Consider the following 23759-nt stretch of genomic DNA (forward strand, 5'->3'; position numbering starts at 1 on the left):
CCTGTTTTTACCTGCTTGTTTATTTCTCCTGGGTTGAAGAACTCAAGAGGAGACGCTGCTGAAATTGTAACAGATCACAAAGACAAAGGAAAGGAGGAACAGTTTGAAAGGCTAAATGACAAGATCATTCAGGAGGCCTGTCTGGAGTGGCTTGCTATGATTTAGTGAAAAGAAAACTAAATCCATGTCCATAATCCATCCTGCTAAAATGTCATGTGGTGTACAATTCTAGAAGTGGGGAAGCCAGATGGGAAAGCTGATAAATCACCTGCCAGGATGCTTTGTCTCTGACTTAAGAGTCATATAACACTTCAGAGGAATAAAACTCTGGCCCGCTGAACCTGCCATGGCATGGAGGAAGTAATGTGTTAACTGAGCAAATGCATGACTCCACACACACCATGCCCTATGTACCTGAACTCTATAGAGATGGGGAAGAGGGTTGAACAAGCCAGAATTTCAGTTTGTCAGATACAAGAGTCCCTTCGAATTAAGCCCTGACTTTGTGAATAGTGTAAGGGAATGAAAAATCTTTGTCTGTATTCAGAGAAAACATAGATATTACTATTGAACCACTGCTGAAAGATTCTATTTTCCTTTGGATAATTAAGTTACTTGTGATGCAGGGGGACAGGAAGGGAATAAGCTTTTATATATCACTTATTGGGAAGCTGGGTGATGCAGTGGATACACCTCTAGGCCTAGAGTCAGGAAAACCTGAGCTCAAATCCAACCTCAGCTGTGTGACCCTGGTCAAGTCACTTAACCCATTATACCTCAGTTTCCTCATCTGTAAAAGGAATTAAATAAGGAAACAGCAAACCACTTTAGCATCTTTGCCAAGAAAGCCTCAAAATGGGGTCATGAAGAGTTGAATATGATTGAAAATGTCTATACAACAACAGCATGGTGCTTATTATGTGCCAGGCACTGTGCACGATTTACAAATATTATCTCATTTGATCCTCACAGCAACCCTGAGGTAGTGCTGTTATTATTCCCTTTTTATGTTTGAGAAAACTGAGGTAAACAGAGGTTAAGTGACTTGCCTAGGGTCACAGAGCTACTAAGAGTATGAGACTGGATTTGAACTCAAGTCTTCCTGACTTCAGGCCCAGCACTTTTTCACTGTACCACCTAGATGGACAGAGAGTTGGTACTTAAAGTCAAGAGGACCTGGGTTCAAGTTCCCTGGCTATGCAACCCTGGACAAGTGAGTTAACCTTTCAGTGCCCATGCAGCTCCCTAAGACTGTAAACTGCACACCAGGTACTGATTTACATTCATGTCTTTCAGTCATGTCAGACTCTTTATGACCCTTTTTTTGGTTTTTTTTTTTTTTTTGGCAAAGATACTAGAATGCTTTGCCATTTCCTTCTGTAGCTCATTTTTACAGATGAGAAAACTGAGGCAAACAAGGTTAAGAAATTTGCCCTGGGTCACACCGGTAGTAAGTGTCTGAAGCTGCATTTGAATTCAGGTCTTTGTGACTCCATGCCTGGTACTCTATCTATTACTGTGCCACCTAGCTGATTTGCATTAATAGAAAAAATTTTCTTCATTTGGCATTCCCTTTACAATTAAATCTCAGATCTAGTAAAAAAAAATCAAGTATTAAATTGTCACTAGAAATATTTCTTAAAGAGCTATTCTGCTCAAGAATGTAAAACACCCACGCACACATAAAGGAAGGACTATTCTCTATCTTGTCTACAATGAAAGAACCTACATTTACTAAGGCAAACCACAAGTATGTGGCTTCTCTTCTTTTTTGTCGGTGGTGGTCATGGTCATGACTTATGATTTCACGGCTCTAGGAAACTCCCTTCATGCAGATCTGGAACTGGTTCATAACTTACTGTCTTGGACTGTGGCCCGCAGGCACTGGAGGTGACATAACTCGCTTGTGCTCACAGATTCATCAGCTGCAAGCCTTGAATCCAGACCTTCCTGACTCCAAGGCTGGCCCCCTGGCCATTCTGCTACCCTGCCTCTTTTGGTGCTTCAAATGCATCAGTTTTTCTACACAGAGGCTGGCATTCAGTCAATTATCAAGTGCTTAGGTCTGCTCATGTAACTTGTGAAAAACGGGGGTGTCTTCTCATGACATACACATCAATCTCAGTGCTACAGGGTTGGACAAATAAAGGAAATGGTTGAACTAATTTACTCACTCATTCAGCAAACATTTATTAAGCAACTGTTGTGTGCAAGATACTAAGCTAAGCTCAGAGGATACACAAAGGCAAAAATGAAATGTTTCCTGCCCTAAATGAGGTTACATTCTACTGAAACCAGTTAGCATTGTTACTGTTTCTGGTTAAAGGCTTTAGCAAGGAAGAGGGTTGAAATAATTTCATTTTGGTCTTCGTGACCCCATTGGGTGTTTTCTTGGCAAAATTACTACAGTGGCTTGCCATTTCCCTCTCCAGCTTATTTTTTACAGATGAGGAAACTGAGGCAAACAAGGTTAAGTGACCTGCCCAGGGTCACACAACTGGTAAGTGTCTGAGGCCAGATTTGAACTGATAAAACTGAGTATTAGGGTATTAGCTATTATATATTAGCTATATATGCTAACTTTGCCATCCATTATGACATATCAGGGAGCTAGTTCTCTTTTCTATAGAGAACTTACACAAGAAAAAAACCCAGTTATAACTTCTGGACTTTTTTTTTTGGAGGGAGGGAAGGAGTAGAAGGTGGGCAGTTGAGGAGGTGGGAGTATTATAAAAGGTTATGCAAAGATTTCTAACCAGTCAGTGCTAGACTTGTAATCAAAAAGGCTTGGGTTGGAATCTGGTTTAATGTGTGGCCATCCATGGGCAAGTAATTTAAGTTCTTTGAGTCTCAGTTTCCTAACCTGTACAATGGAGATAATGATGGCTACCTCACAGGGTTGTTATAAAGTTCAAATAAGCTTACGTACACAAAGCATTTTGCAAACCTTAACGTACCTATATAAATGCCAATTACTATCATTATCATTATTAGTGAAGGAAGGAACCCAAGTGATTGATATCTAATTTTACAGGCCTATTTAAAATGCTCCACATATGTTTCTATAATCAGCCATGAAGTTGGCTAGCTCAGTTTCTTATTAGGGGAGACTTCACATGGTATTACTCGTTGGTTGGTTTTTCTTTCTCTAAGAGGACCAAAATGACATTACTATGTTAGAGTCAAGTTACAGTATGCCTGACTGTGGCTGATCAGACCAGTATGAGCTTAGAATGCTCTGTCACAAGTTGGGTACCAATATTTCACGTGAACATTTGGGGTGGGTTCTCTAAATTTATGCATTTTGTTTCTTTGGAACTAGTTCAATTCTTCTTTGCTCACACACCACAGCACCTTCTTTGATGCGGGTATGCCATGCTGGGTGGTCCTTTGCCAGCATCTCCCAGGTCACACAATCAATTCCAAAGTGGCATTCTCACAACCTCCATAAATGACAGACTAGATGCCATAAAGTACTTACAGAAAAGTCAAGAAGGTCTTTAAAATACCCGAAAATAATGGCTAAGTTCTAAGGTTGGTAGCTACCCAAGTATCACCTGGACCACACCACAGCTAAAGACAGATGGACTCAATTGGGTACTAGTGATGCTGAGAACAAATATTTCTATTTTATCCCAACATTGTGATACCGGGTTCTGCCTCTTAAACTTTCCCACATACTACAATTGGACACCATCAGCTACCCTTGTGTGCTCAGTTACACTTGATTGAGAACTTTCTTTACCTATCATTCCCTAATAGAATAAATATCTTGGCTCCCAAGAAGTTGTTCGAGTCATTAAAAAAACCAAACAAGACACGGTATCCCAAGTCCCTCTAAGAAGATGTTCCAGTTTTGGACTAGAGGGCTCACCTTTCCAAAGAAATGTTGAGTAGACACAGCAAACACTTCAAAGCCTCGAATGGCCCTTTTCAGTTCTCCCTGAACATAGCTGAGTTGCTTGGATTGCTCTTCACACTTTTCCTTCAGTCGCTGAACAAACTGTCTTTCCGCCTCCCGGGCCTGTGGATCTGGTTTGGTGGCAAACCCATTTCTTGGAATGGCAGCCCTTTGTTTTGGGTATCCTATAAGGAAAAACACATGAAATAAGGCTTGACAAACATAAGACATCCAGGTGGCATAGCACCTAGAGCACTTAGCTTGGAGTCATGACAGATCCAAGTTAAAATCCTGCCTCAGAGACTAACTCTTAAGAGTTTAACTTTTTTAACTTAAACCTTTTCAGCCTTCGTTTCCTTATATGTAAAATAGGGGTGGTGATAATACCTATCTCAGTGTTTTTGTGAGGATCAAAGGCAATGATACATGGGAAACATTTGTCAGCATTTAAAAGCTCTATGTAGATGCTATGATGATGTGACGATGATGATGATGCTACCTTTGACTAATACTTTAGGGTTTAAAAAGCATTCTTTTCTAATATGGTCTAGGTTCAGTTACCTGAGGGACAGATGAGATAGGAAGAAGAAATTCATGATTTTAAAAAAATTAATTTACTAAAAAAACAACCAAAAGTGACTCAAAGTATTCCTCTCATCTATGAGCTTCTATATCTTTATCTTTGGGGCATAAGTACGCAAGAATAACCAGGGGAGCAAATTCACCCCACATTTCCTCTGTACCTTTTCCAGGGCTATTTAGAGAACCACCTTCAAGGTCAGGAGAACTTTGCTTTACAGAGAAAAGGTGGAACTTGAACCAAGAATAATCTTGATTCTGGTATCTGAATGCACTAGAACAAAAATAGTAGACTATGAGCTTCCTGAGGGCAGGGATGGATTTTTGTTTTAAATTATGTCCCCGACCCTTTCTTCCTTTGGTTAGAAATCGCAGGATTAAGTAGATATACAAACTTTTTTTTGCCACCCAACAGGCCCCTTGAGGATTTCAAAACCTGAGATACCAATTTTCAATGTACAGGATGGGCCAAGTCCTCTATTTTCTCCAAACATGTTAATTCTAAATTTTACCTACTACATTCAAATAATAGGTTCTTAATAAGTGCTTACTGAACTAAGGGAAATAATATTTTTGAGCAGTCCAATTTAGCCACAAACCAGAGCTTCTAAACGTGAACTTATTATTCTAAATGCTTAGCACAGAGCCTGGCACACAGTAAGTGCTTAATAAATCCTTGCAGAATGAATGAATGAATGAATGAATGAATGAATGAATGAATGAATGAATTCCTGCTTCTTTTGTTGCAAATGCTACTGATGAGAGCCAGTTGTTAAATCGATTATTGACTCTATCACCAATACTTTTTCCACTTATGTAAAATTCCCATTTTTAATGAAAAATGAAACTTTCACATAAGTATACACACACACACACACACACACACACACACACACACACACGGAGGTGATTATTTATATATGGGTGAGCCCCCAACTACTTTTAAGATAAAATGCAGACTTTTCTATTTGGAACAAAAAGTGTTTCATCTGTATTCTATTACCCAGCCAAACTGGCCTTCTTAATGTCTCCTCTATACAACATTCCATTAATTCTTTTTCTTTGCAGTGGCCGCCCCCAATGCCCAGAATACTTTCCCTCCTCTCTGACTCTTGGAAACTCTAGCCACCTTCATTCACTTCCACAAGAGCACTTTCCTGACTTTCCCAGTTCTCACTGCTCTGCTCACAAAATTACTTTGTATCTATTTTGTATACAGCTTTCCTTTATCTATCTATTTACGTGTTATTTCCTCCCAAGAGAATGTAGGCTCTTTGAGCGCAGGATAGTGAATTGTTTTTGTCTTTAAGGCCCTGGTGCCTAGCACCACGCTGGGCACAAAGTAGCACTTCACAAAGGCTTACTGAATTGAGTTTTGCAGGGCAGCATCTGACAGTAGTGTCTGGAACAGAAACAGTATCTGCAATTTCAAGCAGAGAGCTCAAATGCAAAGCCTTATTTTAAAAAGAACAAACTAATAAACAACAAAAACACTCTCTTGTCCTCAATTATCCACCATCCTCAGAGGGCAGTATGTAAGCTAGAGAAATGTATCCAAGATTCTTCCTGCAAACTGATATTACAGGTGAAAGTTTCAGATCGGTCATTTCAATGCAGGGGAATTCATCCTCCACAAACTCCCAGAATTGCAAAGGTAGAGAAGAATTGGAGGAACATATAGTCTAGTCTATACCCCAAAATTTCTCTTCTACGATATCTCTTCCAAGAGGTCACCTGGCCTCCTCACCAAGGCTTCCAATGATGGAGAACCTCCCACCTACTCTTATTTGGAGGTATCCCAAAATACTCACTCCTTTTCACTTTTGTCCCCAAATCTCTATTCTCTGAAAATACACCAGACAGAAGATGGGTAACTGAACCGAGATCTGAACTGGAGTTGTGTTATCAACCATCTTTGCAGTATAGTGTTAGGATGCCTTTCTCTTTTCCACTTACATAAATCCTACTGCTCCCTTAAGGTCCAGTTCTAATCCCATCTCCTCCAAGAAGCCTTTCCTGACTTCCACATACCTGGACACACAAGAATTTCTATCTCATCCTCCTATGAGTCCCTTGAGTACTGATTGTACCACTTATTTTCCGCTTGGCATATGTTGCAATGTACCATTAGGTACCTTTTTATGGACATACCTGTCCTCTCGCCCACTTCCTTGCAGGGCATCCTGCATTACAGTATGTACTTAGTAAGCTGTCTGCTATTGATAACGATTAGAATAAATGGAGCCTTAAACTTAAAACTCACACTTAAAAGATAAATATTGTTCTGTACCTAAGTAGATCAGACACCAGCAGAAACAACACAGACACCATTAGCATAATAATCAGCTATACTGTGGCAAATATTGGGCCCCTCCTCTTTCTTCTCCTGTGCTCTTTTCTCTCCAATGTGTACCTGTATGTATGTGTGTGTTCAAGACATGAGACAAAGATAGGTGGGGGGAAGGGAGTAACTGGATGACTGAGTAAGCAGAGGAAACATCCCCACCATGTCTTGACTAGGGAATGTATTCCACTGATGAGAATACCCAAGTGGCATCATACTTTAAAGGAAACAATGACTTAATTGATCCAAGCACACTTCTGTTTGTTGATTTAATGATAACTATATGCTGATTTTAATTAAATGCTTCCTCTTCTTGTTCTAAAAGAAAAACAAAAGTCCACCAGAGATTTCTTTCTTGAGTTCAGAGGCAATAGGCTGAAATGGTTCCTCAAACCTTGCATGCCTCAGATTATTACAATACCAGGAAGACAGCGTCAGGAATTCCTGCTGCCTGTATAGCGGCGAGGAAGGTCAGATTCTAGAGAAGTCACTCATGTCGAATACAACCCAATTTCAATGTTAATTATTACATTTTAATTCTTCCAGAGATACTGATCAATGCAGGAAAAAAGCAGCTTGAGATGAAACATTTTATTGTCTGCACTGAGCTCCAAGGCATGATGTCAGATTAGTGCTTCACTGGGGTTACTCCAAGAGGGCAGCCATGTTACTGGTTGCTGGCATTTATCCCCAAGGAAATATTTTCGTTTTGATGACTGTGGTTTGCCATTTGGTTATTGTTATGTTGCTTTTAAAAGTACTTGAGTGTTTTAATTAATGTAATTAATTTGTGCCAGCTGCCTAAGGTCCTGATAATGAAGAACACATCTCTTTTGAAATATGAAGAAAATATAATTTTGTAGTTGAGTTGTGTCCAACTCTCTGTGACCCCATTTTGGAGTTTTCATGGCAGAGATCCTGGAGGGGTTTACCATTCCTTTCTCCAACTCATTTTTACAGATACTGAAACTGAGGCAAACGGGATTAAATGACTTGCCCAGGGTCACACAGCTAGTAAGTGTCAAAGGCCTTGAAAATGAGTCTTTCTGGTTCCAAGTTGGTGCACTATCCACTGAGACACATCAATGCCCAAAAGGAAAATATAAAGGAAATAGTAAAACCTGATTTGAGCTCAGTGCATGAAAGCTAATTGACATCCCTGGCAGATATTGTCATCTTTGAGCTTTAGTAGTTTAAAAAGCACAAACACAGAGGGTACTTTTATTCACTGAATTTACTTCCTTTTAGTGGATGGAAGAATAAGAAATAACCAATTTCCCCTTCTTTAACAGTTTTGAACATTATACAGTAGGAGTGGATGACCTGGATAACTTTGGATAAACTGTTTCCTTGGCTACCTAGGTATTTCCTTTGACGATGGGGTCATTATGTTCTTCTGATTGCGAAAACCACGGTTAGCCCTTTACTTTGACACCTACTGTACATAAGGTCCACATTTCACCTCCTGGGTAAAAACACCGTTTAAGATCAACTTCTACATGCTAAATACCAGGCTGTGAACACCACACAAACACAGTGGCCTTCGGAGAGTTTTAATTGCTTGGAACTTCTTTCTGGCTAGAATCTGGAAGGAAAGACTTTCTTAGGGTATTTTAGGGGTCATGCAATAGTACTTAAATTTAAATATAAATAGCACTTTCAAGCTTAGGGTCACAGATCTCCAGAGCTGGAAATAACCTTGGAGGTCACTGAGTCCAACCACCTCATCTCATAGATGAGGAAACTTAGGCCTAGGGAGACTAAATGACATGTTTATTTAAGGTCACACAGCTAGTACATTATCAGAGGTGGGTTTGAGGCCAGGTTCTCTGACTCTAGGCACTGCCTTGTATCCTACCTCAGGACACTGTGACTTGGATAGTATGCTATCTTCATTTTACAGACAGGGAAATTGAGACTCTGGAGGTTCAGTGACTTAAGTTGAACAATGGAAAGTTCTGGAACAGGAATTCAGCAAAAGGCCTTTATATTCTTTTTCACCAAATCACATTGTTTCTGCTTAGGAAATAAGATTTTAGAAACGGGACTAGGGCAATTCAGGGGTTGATGTCATAGTCCCTTTTCTTTTTTCCTTCAGGCAGAAAGGCTTTTGAAATCTGTTTTTCCATATACAATCCACCCTTATCTCTGACTCGTCAGTATTATTGCTAACAAGCTTTTAGTAAGAGACCACCAGGTGTCAGATACTGTGCTAGGTAGTGGGATACAAAATACAAAAAAAAATCATTGTCTTCAAAGAGCTCATATTCTATTGGAGAGTAGAACACAACATGTTCATAAAAATATTATATATATACTATGTAGTTTATAGGGTTTTATATATATTTATGGTTGTATAACTTTTATGTATTTTATATGATATATATTTTATACATACCATAATATATATACATCTATCTATCTATCTATCTATCCATCTGTCCATCTAGATAGATGGATAGATAAATAGGTAGATTCTACACCGTTGACAAAATATTTTTTAAAAATGTTGTCCAGATTGTGGAAGGTCTTAAATTGCCAGGCCAAGGAGTCCATTTTAACCCAGAAGCAACGGGGAACCACTAAAGGTGGGGAGGATATGTCATATACCTGTTTGTTTTTCATATTTAAATGTTTCCCTTGGAGCAGGGGAGTGATATGGTCAGTCCTCTCCATTAAGGAGAATATTATAGTTAGAGAAGGGAGAGATGGAAGGGAGATTAGTTAATAAGGCTATCAAAATAGTTCAGATAAGAAGCAGTGAAGTCTAAACTAGGTGGTCACAGTATGAGTGGATAGAGGGGAATGGATAATTGAAATATTGTGCTATAGAACTGAAAGGAGTGTGTGTGTGTGTGGGGTGGCGTGTGGGTGTGTGTGAGTGGTAGTAAGGGTGATAAAAAGGAAAAAAAAATCAAAGGCTCCTTGCCTGCTTGAGAACATGTTGCTGTTGCTGAGTTGTTTCAGTCATGTTCGACTCTTCATGATCCCATTTGGAGTTTTCTTGGCAGAGATACTGGAGTGGTCTGCCATTTCCTTCTCCAGCTCATTTTATAGGTGAGGAAACTGAGGCAAACAGGGTGAAGTGACCTGCTCAGGGTCACACAGCTGGTATGTGTCTGAGGTCAGATTTGAACTCTTGAAGAGGAGTCTTCTTGACTCCAGGCCTGGCACTCTATCCACTGCACCACCTAGCTACTTGAGAATACAGTTACCAACAAAAGTAAAAGGAAGTCACTTAACCACTCTAGGCCTCAGTTTCCTGATTTGTAAAATTAGGGATTTGATCTAGATGTCCTCTAATTAATAAGCAGTTCTTGACTATGCAGTGACCTTGGAGGCTGTGAACACTTGATTTAGGTCATTATAGATTTAGATCTGAAAAAGATCTTAGAGATTTTCCAGTCCAACTCCCTCATTTTGAAGGGCACAGAGGTTAAACAGTTTACCCAGTTACATAGGTAGTAAGTGACAGAGATAGAAGATGGTTTGTAATATGTGTAAAGCCTTTGCAAACCTTAGAGGATTGTCTAAGTGTCAACTATTATTAACCTTCCCCTATTGAGGTCTTTACAATCATTTTACTTCATTTCATTTCAATTAACATTTACTTAAATTTTCTTTCAACTTTTATAGTTCTCATCTCATCTCATCTCAAGAACATCAGCAAGGAGTACTGTGTAGGAAACAGAATTTGGAGTCAGAGAACCTTGGTTTAAATGAAGGCTACTTGTATGACCTTGGGCGAGTCATTTCACTTTGGGGCCTCATCTGTAAAATGGAGAGGTGAGCCTCAATGACATCTTAGGTCTTTTCTAACACTAATTCTGATCCTATGACTCAATTCAATAAGATAAGGAGAAGCAACATGGTACTAGGGGTAGAATGGGCAGCTAAGTGGCACAGTAGACAGAGCGCTGGGCCCCTAATCAGAAAGACTTCAGTTTAAATCTGACCTCAGAGGCTTAGTAGCTGTGTGACCCTGGTCAAGTCACTTCACCCTGTTTGCCTCAGTTTCTTTGTTTGTAAAATGACCTGGAGAAGGAAATGGGAAACCACTTCAGTATCTTTGCCAAGAAAACTCCAAACGAAGAGTTCATACATGACAGAAAAATGACAGAACAACAAGTATGGATGGAATCCTTAGAATGGAGTCATAAAGACCTAGGTTCAAATGCCATTTTCAATATTTCCTAGCTATATGACCTTAGACAAGACATCCAATGTCTCTCAGCCTCAGTTTCATCATTTATCAATGGCAGATAATAATACCCATACAACTTACCTCATAGGGTTGTTCAAAAGAGGTTCAAACGAGATAACATACATAGAAGTGGTTGACAAACCTCATAGGGTCAGTTTGTTACATCAAATATTATTATGTGCAAAATGATGCGGAAGCTGCAGAAAGAATCTATAACATATTCTATGTCCTTAAAGATCTCACTAAGTCTAGCAGAGGTGTCAAGATGGTGCAGGAAGCACTTAAAATATTCAGTTCAAGAAACATTTACACAAAACATTTATACAGCATCTACTATGTGACAAGCACCATGCTACACACTAAGGATACAAATAAGAAAAAGAAAGACAGTCTCTGCCCTCAGCAAGCTTATAATCTAATGACTATGGTACATGAAAATATAATTAAAGACCCTGATGCATAGTAGAGATAAGATATGGGATAAAAGGACATATTTTGTATATACTTATACATGTGCATGGCACATAGCAGGTACTTCATAAATGCTAGTTCCTCCCCACTCCCCAGCTGAACCACTAGCTTGCTACGTGATATTGGGCAAGTTACCTCACCCATCTGGGCCTCATTCCCTTCTCTGTACAAGAAAAGAGGCTGAATTCTCCAAGGTTCCTTCAATCTAACAATCCAAGAGCTTATTCAACCATTATTATATAATTTACAGGTAAAAAGGGTGAGAAAGAGGGAAACTGCTGTTTGAGGAGATTCTGGTAACAACTGAGCTCCTTCTGGGTGTTTTAATATGAGTATCTTCTTGAGAATCAACACCAATGAAAGTGGCTCATCAGGCTTGTGAGGTTAAATCAGCCTCTGAAACTGAAAGGGAAATCTATTAAGGCGACATTTTATGCATGAGTTAACTATCTAAACCCTTTGCTTTTCTTATCCTTTTAAGCTCATTAGAAAAGTAAGAAAAAATTCTCTTGTTGTCTTAGCAGCCAAAAGCACTTATGAAGTATCTCTCTCTATGTGCCAAGAGGCAGCTAGGGGGCGCTGTGGATACAGCACTGGGCTTGGAATCAGGAAGAGTCATCTTCCTAAGTTCAAATCTGGCCTCAGACACTTACTACCCTGTTTGCCTCAGTTTCCTCATCTGTAAAATGAGCTGGAGAAGGAAGTAACCACTCCAGTATCTCTGCCAAGAAAACCCCAAATGGGGTCATGAAAAGTAAGTCACAACTGAACAACAAAATGCCAAGTACCATACTAGATGATATCCCTGCCCTCAGAGCACTTATATTCTGTGAGGGGAAACAATATGTACACACACGCAAAATATGCATGAAATGGTTGTCCTTCCTCACGCTCAAAGACGACCAAAATAATACCACTCTGTTGGAGTCAAGGTACGGCGTGTCTGACTGTGGCTGATCAGACCAATGTGAGCTGGAAAGGCTCTGCCATAGGTCAGGCACAAATAGTGCATATGAATGAAATAATGAATGAATGAATGAGTGAGTGAGTGAGTGAAAAAACACAAGGTAAGTACAAGGCAATTTTGGAGAAGGGGGAGACATTAGCAGCAGGGAAGGATCAGAAGAGGTCTCATGTAAGTCTCTTGAGGTACTTGAATTGAGCCCTGAAGAAGGCTAGAGATTCCAAGAGGCAGGAGTGAGGAGGGGGTGCATTCCAGGCAGGCGGCACAGCCTATGCAAAGGTATACAGTCTGGAGAGTCCTGTGTGAATAACAGTAAGCAGCCTAATTTGGCTTTCTAGACACAGGAGGCTTGTGTCACCCACCAATGGGTTCCACTGTTCCCGAGGTAAGCTCCAGAATGTTCACCTGCTGCTTTATATTTCCCTCCGTGGAATCTCCACCTGCCAGCTCTTGGTCTCTAGTTAGTGGCAGCAGGAAGTGAAAGAGATGGCAGTCCTTGCCCTTATATCTTTTTTGGCCTCCAGGGAGAGGCCAGCAGCCAGAGAGGACAGAAAGATGAGTGCCTTGCGTGCCAAGGTTGTACATCTGGGAAAGCATAACCCCTGTAAATGGAAAAAAGCCTATAAAATATTCATCTGCAGGGATTCCCCTCCCTTCCCAGTATTTTAAATAGAAGGAACCACTTCATAATTTTACAGCTAAGAAGCTGACTTGGCACAAGAACTAAACAGTGCAATATGCAGGCCTAAAAACCCCTCAATTGCAAAGAAGAAACAGATGCCAAAACTTTGCCAGTTTTCCATCTCAAAAAATCCACTAATATCATTTTTTGGGCAAAACCACGGCAGAAAATAAAGTGTTTTTTCAGCTTGGCACACATTGCCCCTCCCTGCCACCTCCTACATGATTCAATGTAGTGGCTGAGAATTCTTTGGGGTTTAACTTTCATTAAAACAATCCAACTTCATTTCAGGAAAAGTCTGACATTTGGTTTCAATTGCAGTCACCTCTTACCCAAACCCCTCCACCCTTTCTTTCCCTCTCTTCATAAGCCCTCTTTGACTGTGCAGGGGTTTGGCTGAGGTAGGGACAAGACTGACAAGAGTGATTGTCCTGTCGAACCTTGGGAGCTACCACGCTGTCTGACTGGGGCAGTGGGTAGAAGAGAAAGGAGTGAAGAAAAAAAGATGGTACTCACTGTCCATCTTATGTATGGTGGGGCTCTGCTACTAACTCCATGAAAGGATTACCCTCCCAAGCCAGGCAAGGGTATGAGGCTCACAGGAGGAATGATCAAGGGTTTAGAATTCTACTGGCAGAACTTCTGAGTGACCAAATGCAACCTAAATCCTAGAATTCTACATCTAGAACCAGAAGGGACCTAAGAGGCTATATAGTCCAATTCTGTCACTTTACGAAGAAGAAATGATACTGAGAAAGGACTGCACGCTTATACCAAGACTCTTTCTTCTCAGTTTGGGACAACTAGATGGCACAGTGCGTAGAGTGCTGGGCCTGTGGCCAGGAAAATCTGAGTTCAAACCTGGCCTCTTATTAACTTTGTGACCCTGGATGCTGTTTGCCTCAGTTTTCTCATCTGTAACATGGGGATAATAATAGCTCTTCCCTCCCAGGGATGTATTAAATGGGATAATAATTATAAAGCACTTAGCACAGTGCCTGACACATAATAAATGCTATATAACACTTTATTAATATAATTATTATTCATTTGGGGAGGAAGGAGACAAGGTGGAAGCAGAAAATATGATCCAGTATATCCAAAGTTTATCAAACCTTCACAAATGATGAGTAATGGCTAAACAAGTTATGATATACGATTGTGATGGAATACTGTGCTGTAAGAAATGATAAGCTGGTTGATTTTAGAAAAACATGGAAAGTCTTACATGAAATAATGAAGAATGAAATGAGTAGAACCAAGGAAATGTTGCACACATTAACAGCAATATTGTTCAAAGAGCTGTGAACGACTGAGTTATTCTGAATATTATAAATGCTCAAATCCACTGCAAAGAACCTATAAAGGAAGATGCTATCCATATCTAGAGAAAGAACTGATAAACAGAAGTATGCGTAGTATGGTTTTACACGCAAATACACACACACACACCTGTGTCAAATGGTGACCTCTAATGGGGACTGGGGAGGGAGAGAGGTATACAGTTTGGAACTTAAAATGTAACAAAAAATTAAATAAAAAAGGAAACTCCACAAATAATTAATTTCATTCAATTTCTAGGTATCTTCAACTTTTTAATCTGAAGAATTTTCATCTCCAGGCTACTTAGTAATCTTTATAATTAGTAAGGGTGGTATGGGAAGTGGGAAGGTGGGGGAGAAGATAAGGTAACAGGGATAGGGTAAAAAGAAAGGCTGAGAAAGAAAACAGTGAATAAAAATAAGATGGAGAGAAATTCAAAAATAGTGATTATAACTTTGAATGTGAATGGGATATTTATAGCAGCTCTCTTTGTGTTGGCCAAGAACTGGAAATTGCAGAGATCTTCATGAATTGGGGAATGACTGAACAAATTGTGATGTACGGTTGTGATGGAACACTACTGTGTTATAAGAAATGATGAGCTCAATGATCTTAGAAAGGCATGGAAAGACTTACATGAAATAATGAAGAGCAAGGTGAGCAGAATCAAGAGAATATTGTATACAGTAGTAGCAATAGTGTTTTAAGAAAGGCTTTGAGCAACTGAGTGATTTTGATTATTATAAACAGACAAATTAAAAATAAAGGACATCTGAAGAAAGACGCTATCTATACAGAATAATTATACACACACACGTACATACATACATATATATGTATATACACCTATTTGTGTTTAATGGTAGCCATCTCTAGGGTAAGAGGCAGGGGGGAATGAAGGAAAAAAAGGAAAAAAAAGAAATTTACATGATAACTTTGTTATACATTTAAAAGGAATAACAAGTTGTGCACAGTAGACTTGCAGTTTCATGTACAATCATCTTTTTATTGTGTTACATTATGGAAATGCTTGTTTTATTCCATAAATTAAAAATAAATTTAAGAAAATAAATAAGTGGATTCTTCCCCAGGGGAATTCTTTGTTTGGAGAGGTGAGTGAAGAACATCAATGTGCCTTAGAATTTCTATTATAGAATCAGAGAACCATAGCACCTGAAAGTTGGAAGGCAGTCTTAGCGGTCATTCTTCAAGCTCTTTCTCTTCTACCTGTTGAAACTGAGCACTGCTCTACATAAGCTTAACAACATTATATGTCCTGTGGAAATACAAGCTCTAGAACTATCAGAGAAAACATAAATTATGTTTATTCTGTAATACTTAGGAAGAAAAACGGACTGCTGTTGGGATACAAACCCAACTTTGACACCAAGTCTGTGACTGCAGGCCCATCTTAATCTCTGAGAACTTCTGCTTCTACATCTAATAAAATATGGATGATAGGCACCCTTCTTTTCAACCAATGTCATTACAAACTGTAAAATAGTATATAAATGTCAGTTAGTATCATAAGGGTTAAAACAAAAGGAAGTTTCTGCCTAAAGCTGAATTCACCACAACACCCAATGCCATCTAGTGGAAGAGCGCTGGTCTTAGAGTCAGAGAATTTGGGTTAATTAAGTACATGGTCCTGAGTTAAGTTATGAGACGCACTTCTCTCAAAAGAGAGGTTTGGTGACATGGTCTCTATAGCCTATTTCAGCTCTGAAAAACTATTAACTTCATGCTGGTTTACTGTGTTTTTTAATGACACCATTTATAAACTCTAATCCTCCAAAGGCTGTGTGGTCTCATCGATGTGGGAAACTTCCTCCAACAATGTAGATTGCGGTCCCTTCACAGACCTGCTCATCTGGTAAGACTTATCTATGTTTTCCCACGAATCTGAATCAGATGTTCACCCAATATTTGGATGTTCTTCTTCCTGTTCTCTTGATATTACTATGGAAGGAGTAAGGAAGAAGTTATTTATATCTTTATATGTAAGAAAATATGTCAACATACAAGAATACATAGGTCAAATCAGTCAATACTTAAAGAAATTAATCAGGCTATTCACTGGAAGGTCAAATACTGAAAAAAGAATTTGGCCGCATAATGAGAAGACAGGACTCACTGGAAAAGACTGGGAAAGATTGAAGGCAAAAAGAAAAGTGGACGGCAGAGGATGAGATGGATAGATAGGGTCATGGAAGCAACAAACATGAACTTGGACAGACTTTGAGAGATAGTGGAGGATAAAAGGGCCTGGTGTGCTATGGTCCACAGGATCACAAAGAATCAGACATGACTGAACAATAACAAAAATAAGGAATACAGATAATTATAAAATGTATAGCTACAACACCTACTATATGTTGGCACTGTACTAAGTGCCTTCTACAAATACTGATTCATTGATCCTCAAACCCTGAGAGGTGCTTTTAGTATCCCCATTTTTTCAGGTGAGGAAACTGAGGCAAACAGAGGTTAAGCAACTTGCCAGGGTCACAGAGCTAGGAAATTTCTAAGGCCATATTTGAATTTAGGACTTTGTGACTGCAGGCCTGATGTTCTACCCACTGTACCAGATGGATACCCATGGAACACACAGGCTGACCATGGGTTCTTCTTCACTCTTATTATGTGACTTGCTAATTTTTTTAAGTCCTATACTTCTCTGATGACATACTTTGTCATGCTTTTCATATAATTCCTCACTTATAATACATTACATCCTCCTCACATCCTTTATGTGATTATCCATTATCCTCTGGGTGGCCCCTAACTTCCAGTTCTTCAGAGTATGATATATCGGTAGCATTTTTCTAAGTTACAAATTCATCGATAGGATAACATGATATTCAAAGAGTTAAACTCCATGTTATGATTATTTAAATTTTTTAAATATGCCAAACACAACAATTATCAGCTTAGTCAAATGATTTAAACTAATGATTTCCTAATTACCAAAAAACAGCACATACTATCTACTTCTTCTATATGTAGCTTTGTTCCTCCCTTATAGGAAATCTAAGCGCTTAGAGCCATTTCTTCAAAGTGTTTACTTTCCAGTTCTAGATTGCTTGTCCATTCTATAGGACACCAGATGGTGGGTAGTCTTCTCTATAGATTCTCCCATGTTGGCAAGTAGTGATGATATCTTGCTTTTTAAGAATAAATATGTCATGTGAATGATTTTACCTTGGTAATGGTCAAAAAACATGCCATGGACAGACTATGAGAATTATATATGCTTCAGGGCTCCCACCATCCCATTAGTGGAGCTGGGATGGAATGAATCTCTGAGGTTAAGAGTTCTTCGAAATAATATTGAGCTCCCTTTCCAAATACCTGGTGAGTGAAGTTTCGTAGTTGAAGCTGCCAATCTTTTAGGTGATGAAACAGCAGGTTTATTTGCTTCTTGATCTTTCTGCACCTCCTTCTTTGATCCTATGGAAATGAAATGAACGGACAGTCAATTATATCTGAATCTATAATATAAGCTGTCAGTGGAGAATAGAGCTGAATAAAAACCAAACCCTTTAAAATACTATTTGGATGACTTGTTGTGTAGACATAGCCACCTTTCCTTTAGCAGAGACTCAGTTTTTTGTACCAGAAATAATTTATTTTCTGGCAGTCAAAAGGCCAAGTAAACTGCTGACTAATCTGATGAAAGAAACCTCCATGTCTGGAGGCTACTGCCACCCCAGTGACCCTGCAGATTTAGCTGGGGATTAAAATTTCTTCATTCATGAGACCTCTTTCTCTACCAATGTTCTTCCAGAAAACAAAGGCTAATAAAACTCTACAAACATAATTAGTAATGACTTAAACATCACTGAAGTCCTCAATTCACCTGAGATTCCCTCTGATTCTAACTAATTTCCATAATATCAAGTCTTCAGAGATAATCCCAAGATCTTTTTGGGTAACTCATCTGTGGCTGAAGGCACCACCTGGATACAAACTGCTTAAATATAAACAAAATTGGCTTCAGGAGAACAGGAGGACATCAGATCCACACCCCAGTCTCTCGTGTCCCATCTGTATGTGGAGATAATTGAGTGTATCTGGTAATCACGAACATTAAGAGGCAGTATGGGAGTGGATGTGGTATGGCAGATAGAGTGACAGAACCGGAATCTGGAAGACTCATCTTCCTGAGTTCAAATCTGACCTCAGACACTAACTAGCTATGTGACCCTGGGCAAGTCACTTAACCCTGTTTGTCCCAGGTCCTCATCTGTAAAATGAGCTGGAGAAGGAAATGCCAAACTACTCCATTATCTTTTCCAAGAAAACCCAAATGGGGTCACAAAGAGTGAGACACAACTGAAGCAACCAAGTAACAACAACAAATGGTAGTGGATGAGATACTAGACTTGAAGACCTAGGTTCAAATCCCACTTCAGTTAAGTACTAGTTGTGTAACTCTAGGCAAGTTATGTCTCTAACATATTAACAACATAATCGGACAAGTCACTTAACTGCTCCACCTCACCCCTGGGACTCTGAATTACAGATAGGTTGCTTTTCTGAATCAGTGGGATGCATTTCCACATTGTAAGTGTCTCACACTAATGATATAATGAGTCCAAACCAAAAGATAAAGAGAGACCACATTCTGCATTAGTTTTCTCATCTGCAAAATGGGGGATCAGATTTAATGATTTCTAAGGCCCCTTCCAGCTCTAAAGCTATAATCCTATGGCAAGGGACACACGAAACAATACAGCCCAACAATAATCAGTGGTTCCTTTTGATTTTTAAATTGTGTGGTGGTTCTTTACATTAACTTTCTGTTTAGTGCAGTCAAGAAAGACTAAGCTCTGAAGATCAGAATACTGACAAAATGAAATTTCCCTGAAGAAATGGAAACATATATATGTGTCATCTTCAAACTTGAGAGCTGTTGGCCTGACTCATAGAATTATTAAATCTAATTTAGTAACCATCAATGGACTATGAATTATTTTTTCCCTTTTCCCCCATAAACTTAGTGGGCTACCATTTTTCCGTGTTCTCTTGCAATCAATCTATAGATCTAGCTTCCATCCTACTCACTTATCTGACTGCCCCCCCTTCTTCTATTCACACACATGTTTTCTATCCACATGTGTTTTCTATTCACATATTTATTCCAAATGCCCATGTGTTCCTTTACAATTATCCTAATGAGCACACAGCTCTAATCCTGTTCACCCCTCTCAAATCTGAATTCTTCTTGCTTTCCATTCTTGTAGCTCTGCTCTGGTTTCCTTGCTTACCTGACTACGTTTCGTCCATTCATGGTGAATATGTTCTCTCTTTATCTTTTGGTCTGGACCCATTATATCACTGGTGTGAGGCACTTACAATGTGGAAATGCATTGCACTGATTCAGAAAAGCAGCCTATCTGTCATTCAGAGTCTTAGGGGTGAGGGGTGAGCAGTTAAGTGATTTGCCCAGGGTTATATTGTTAATATGTTAGAGGCAAGACTTGAACCCTGACCCTAAGGTTGTCCTTTTAACTACTATGGCATACTGCCCCTCCAAATGCATTTATAAATATGAATAACATATAAAAACATAACAAAACATATGTATACAGAAATTTACAGCTTACAAAGCAGCTTATGTGAATTATCTCCTTTGAGCTTCAAAACACCACAGCAAGGGAGGTAATGCAGGCATTGTTGACGAGTTGTTCTTCAGAAGTCTTAGACTATTTGTGGCCCCATTTGGGGTTTTCTTGGCAAAGATACTGGAATGGTTTGCCTTTTCCTTTTCCAGCTCATTTTACAGATGAAGAAACTGAGGCAAACAGGGTTAAGTGACTTGCCCAGGGTCACATAGTTAAATGTCTGAGGTTGGATACGAACTCACATAGATTTGAACTCCAGGAGAGCACCTGTACCACTTTGCTGCCCTTAATGCAGGCATTATCTTCATCTTACAAAAGAGGGCATAGAATTTCAGGAACAGGCTTAAGATCACACAATTAGTATGAAGAGGGTCTCAAGCCTAGGTCTTTTTAATTCAAGTCCTAGGTTTTCCCCATTATGCCAAGTTTTTTTTCTGGGACAGAACCATATGTGTGCCATATAAAAAAGTTCAATTGAGAAACAGTATGTTCCTTAAAAAAAAACCCTCTCTTTTCCTTCTCCCCATCTCTAATCCCATCAACAACCATAGGCATTTATTGAGCACTTACTTTGTGCCAGGGACCTTGAAGCATCTTTGTTTTTAAGGAATAGCATAGAATTTTTTTTTTTTTTGCTGGGAGTGATCATTATTTTAATCTTTTAAAATATTAATTCAGTTGCAAAATGAAGCCTAATTGGTTGATCTGCTCCATGATGGAGGATCTCTCCAAGTAAGTGATAATCAGAAACTTCTATCACAGGGGTTCTCAACCTGAGGTATACATACCCTTGTGGGGTAAGAAAAGTTTATCAAAACACATTGTAATATTTGGAAAATTAATAAATTATCCTGTGGAAATTAATTCCTTTCTTTTATTTCTTACGTGCATATGCCAAGTGATGGTGGATAGAGTGTTAGACTTGGAGTCACAAAGGCCTAAATTCAAATCCAGTGTCAGACACTTGTTTGTGGTGTAACCCTTGGCAAATTACTTAATCCGTCTGCCTTAGTTTCCTCATCTGTAAATTGGGCTAATAATAGCACCTGCCTCTCCCAGCATTATTAGGTTAAAATGAGATAATATTTAACAAACATTGAAGTGCTATAAAAATCCTAATGGCTATCATTGTTATTGCTGTTGTTGTTAAACACATGGCAAACTCTAAAATTTACTTCCTTTCCTTAATTTCAGGCATTCTTAACTTGATAGACTCCAAGTGATCCATGGATAGGTAGATTTCAGGGAGTCTGTTAACTCAGAGAGGAAAAAAATTACAGTCAATCTTCTACTTTTGCAGATAACATTCTTAGAAACAGCACAAAAGTAAAAAAATGTGAATGCTGATGCATCAAACCTCCAGAAAAGAGAGGGTTAGGTTCCCTCAACCACCAGAAACTGGGATGTTTTGCTAGAGATTGCTGAAAATACATTTTTCTGCATGCAATTCTTCATACCAAAACATTAATTCTGATAATATTCACTTTTCTTATAATATGCATTGCGTTAATAATAGCACAGTAACCATGAAATAACCAATGAAATGTAGTGCACAAAATAAAACTGGTAACATGGAAAACATTTTTTCTTGCCAGTAATTCCCTAGAATTCTATGACGTTTTTGTGCTAACATCTCAATAAAAAATAAATAAATAAAAATAAAAACCAACATTGTTTCTGGACAATATCCACTTTTCATAACACATGAACTCTACAGTACCATAAACACTGTATAGCAAATAAAATTCTTAAAGCTAAAACATTTTTCAACCTGAATCTTACCTTCTATTGCATCAGACAGTGGCATCAGGGCATTGTTCTAAATGCCACACTGCTCTCTACTACAATACTACAAATCTCTCTACCTTGGCTACCCTCTGAAAACCAGGGGAGAAATTGCTGGGGCTTTAATCATTGCTGTCAGAACACACCAAGCCTGGTGAGATCTACACATTACCTCCCATGTTCCATCTTTTATGGCTGGTGAATGGCACTGGAGATCGTGAGGGAGGCACCAGCTTGAGATAATATATCCTAGTAGGATATCAGCCACTTCACAAACTTGCCTTCAACTTGCCTCTCATTTTCCCCCCCTATTGCACATAACCTCCAACGTGTGAGGCTGCCAACCCAAAAGTGAAAATGAGGTTACTAAAAAAATCACGCAAATGCATAAAGTCAGGAAAGTTAAAAACATTGAGGATTGGGGCAGCTAGATGGGGAAGGGTAAAGCAGCGGCCCTGGAGTCAACAGGACCTGAGTTCAAATGTGACCTCAGGCACCAGACACTTACTAGCTGTGTAACCCTGGGAAAGTTACTTAACCCTGATTGCCTTGCCAAAACACCCAAAACAAAAAACAAATGAAAAAACCCAACCCCTCAAAATTTTGAGGATTGACTATACATTTCTTTTTCAACATATTTGGTTTCCTTTGTAGTCCTATGTACTTTGTTTTCTGCAATTAAAAACATTCTAAGGGTTCCACAGCTTCACAGGACTGCCAAAGAGAAAAGAAAAAGAAAAAGACTGCCGAAGAGTTGGTCCGTCGGTAAACATTTATTAAATGCCTACTATGTGCCAGGCACGGTGCTAAGCACTGGGGATACAAAGATAGGCAATAGACAGTCGCTGCTCTCAAGGAACTCATGATATAAAGGGGGAAGACAACACATTAAAAAGATCCTGAAAAATGGGAGGGGAGGGTGGAAAAGGAGTCTTGTGGCTCAAGAAAGGACTAGGACTCCTGCTTTAGTTTTCTTTGACTACAGAAATATAATATTGAATAGGGGTTTTGGAAGGGTTACTGAAAGCCAGGGAGTTTAGGACCAGAAAATGTCAGGCATCTCTGCTTTATCAGCTCAGAAAGGCTCACAGTGCCATGGTATTCAAGCCTTCCCTTGGCTCCAGGGTCATTCAGCTGGTCACGTGCTCCTTGCAGAAAGGGTCAGTGACTTAATATTTTATTAGCCTGTCACAGCAAGACAGAATCGACCTTCTCCCAACTCCCCTAGCCCCAGACTCACTTAATCCCACTTAAATCAGTAACACCTACCTCTCCTGGGGTGACCTAAGCAGTGGTGAGCCCCAATATAGACACAGCCTCTACCTGGGTCTGTTTTCAGGCCTTAACTGGAACGGAAAGTCTTAGAATTGCTGGGAAATGAGTAGCTAGAAAGCTAAATTGATGAAAGCGTCACTTTGCATAACATTTCTTAGTTTGGAGTGGGGTTTGGGAGGTGGGAAGCACAAACACATTCGCTACTTTCAAATGCCTCCGATCCATTAAAGGACAGGTGAGAAGCCAGCCTGAAGCTTATTTCAATAGATTCTTCAATAGAAGTGTCAGTAAATTCTGGCTCTCAATCATTTCCTTTCAAACTTTATTTTCCTGAGTCCTAGTTACGTAGTACAGCCCCAGGAAGTCTGAATGGATTCTAGAGAAGGGGTTCTGAATCCTTTTTGTGTTATGGACCTCTCTGATAGTCTAGTAAAATCTCATAATATTAGGGTCTAAGACAACTCCAAAAGACTCATAATGGAAAATGCTATCCACAGACAGAGAAAGGATTATGGAGTCTGAATGCAGATCAAAGTATACTATTTACTCTTTTTTTTTGCTGTTGTTTTGTTTTGTTCCTCCTTTCTTGTGGTTCCCCCCATTG

At 39.3% G+C, this 23759-nt stretch overlaps 1 protein-coding gene across 2 annotated transcripts in view; it reads right to left on the reverse strand.

Moving 5' to 3' along the window:
* The window catches only part of MTUS2 (microtubule associated scaffold protein 2), a 667437-nt gene that overhangs the window by 195775 nt on the left and 447903 nt on the right, over nucleotides 1-23759 (reverse strand). For both annotated transcript variants that reach the window (XM_020997212.1, XM_020997217.2), the window contains exons 7-8: nucleotides 17820-17918; nucleotides 3875-4086 (exon numbers count right to left, since the gene is read on the reverse strand). In XM_020997212.1, the coding sequence (XP_020852871.1) occupies nucleotides 3875-4086; nucleotides 17820-17918 (311 nt within the window). The remainder of the gene's footprint in view (nucleotides 1-3874; nucleotides 4087-17819; nucleotides 17919-23759) is intronic.

The sequence above is a fragment of the Phascolarctos cinereus genome, unplaced genomic scaffold (genome assembly GCF_003287225.1).
Source record: "Phascolarctos cinereus isolate Bilbo 61053 unplaced genomic scaffold, phaCin_HiC Scaffold_726;HRSCAF=1367, whole genome shotgun sequence".
NCBI lineage: Eukaryota > Metazoa > Chordata > Mammalia > Diprotodontia > Phascolarctidae > Phascolarctos > Phascolarctos cinereus.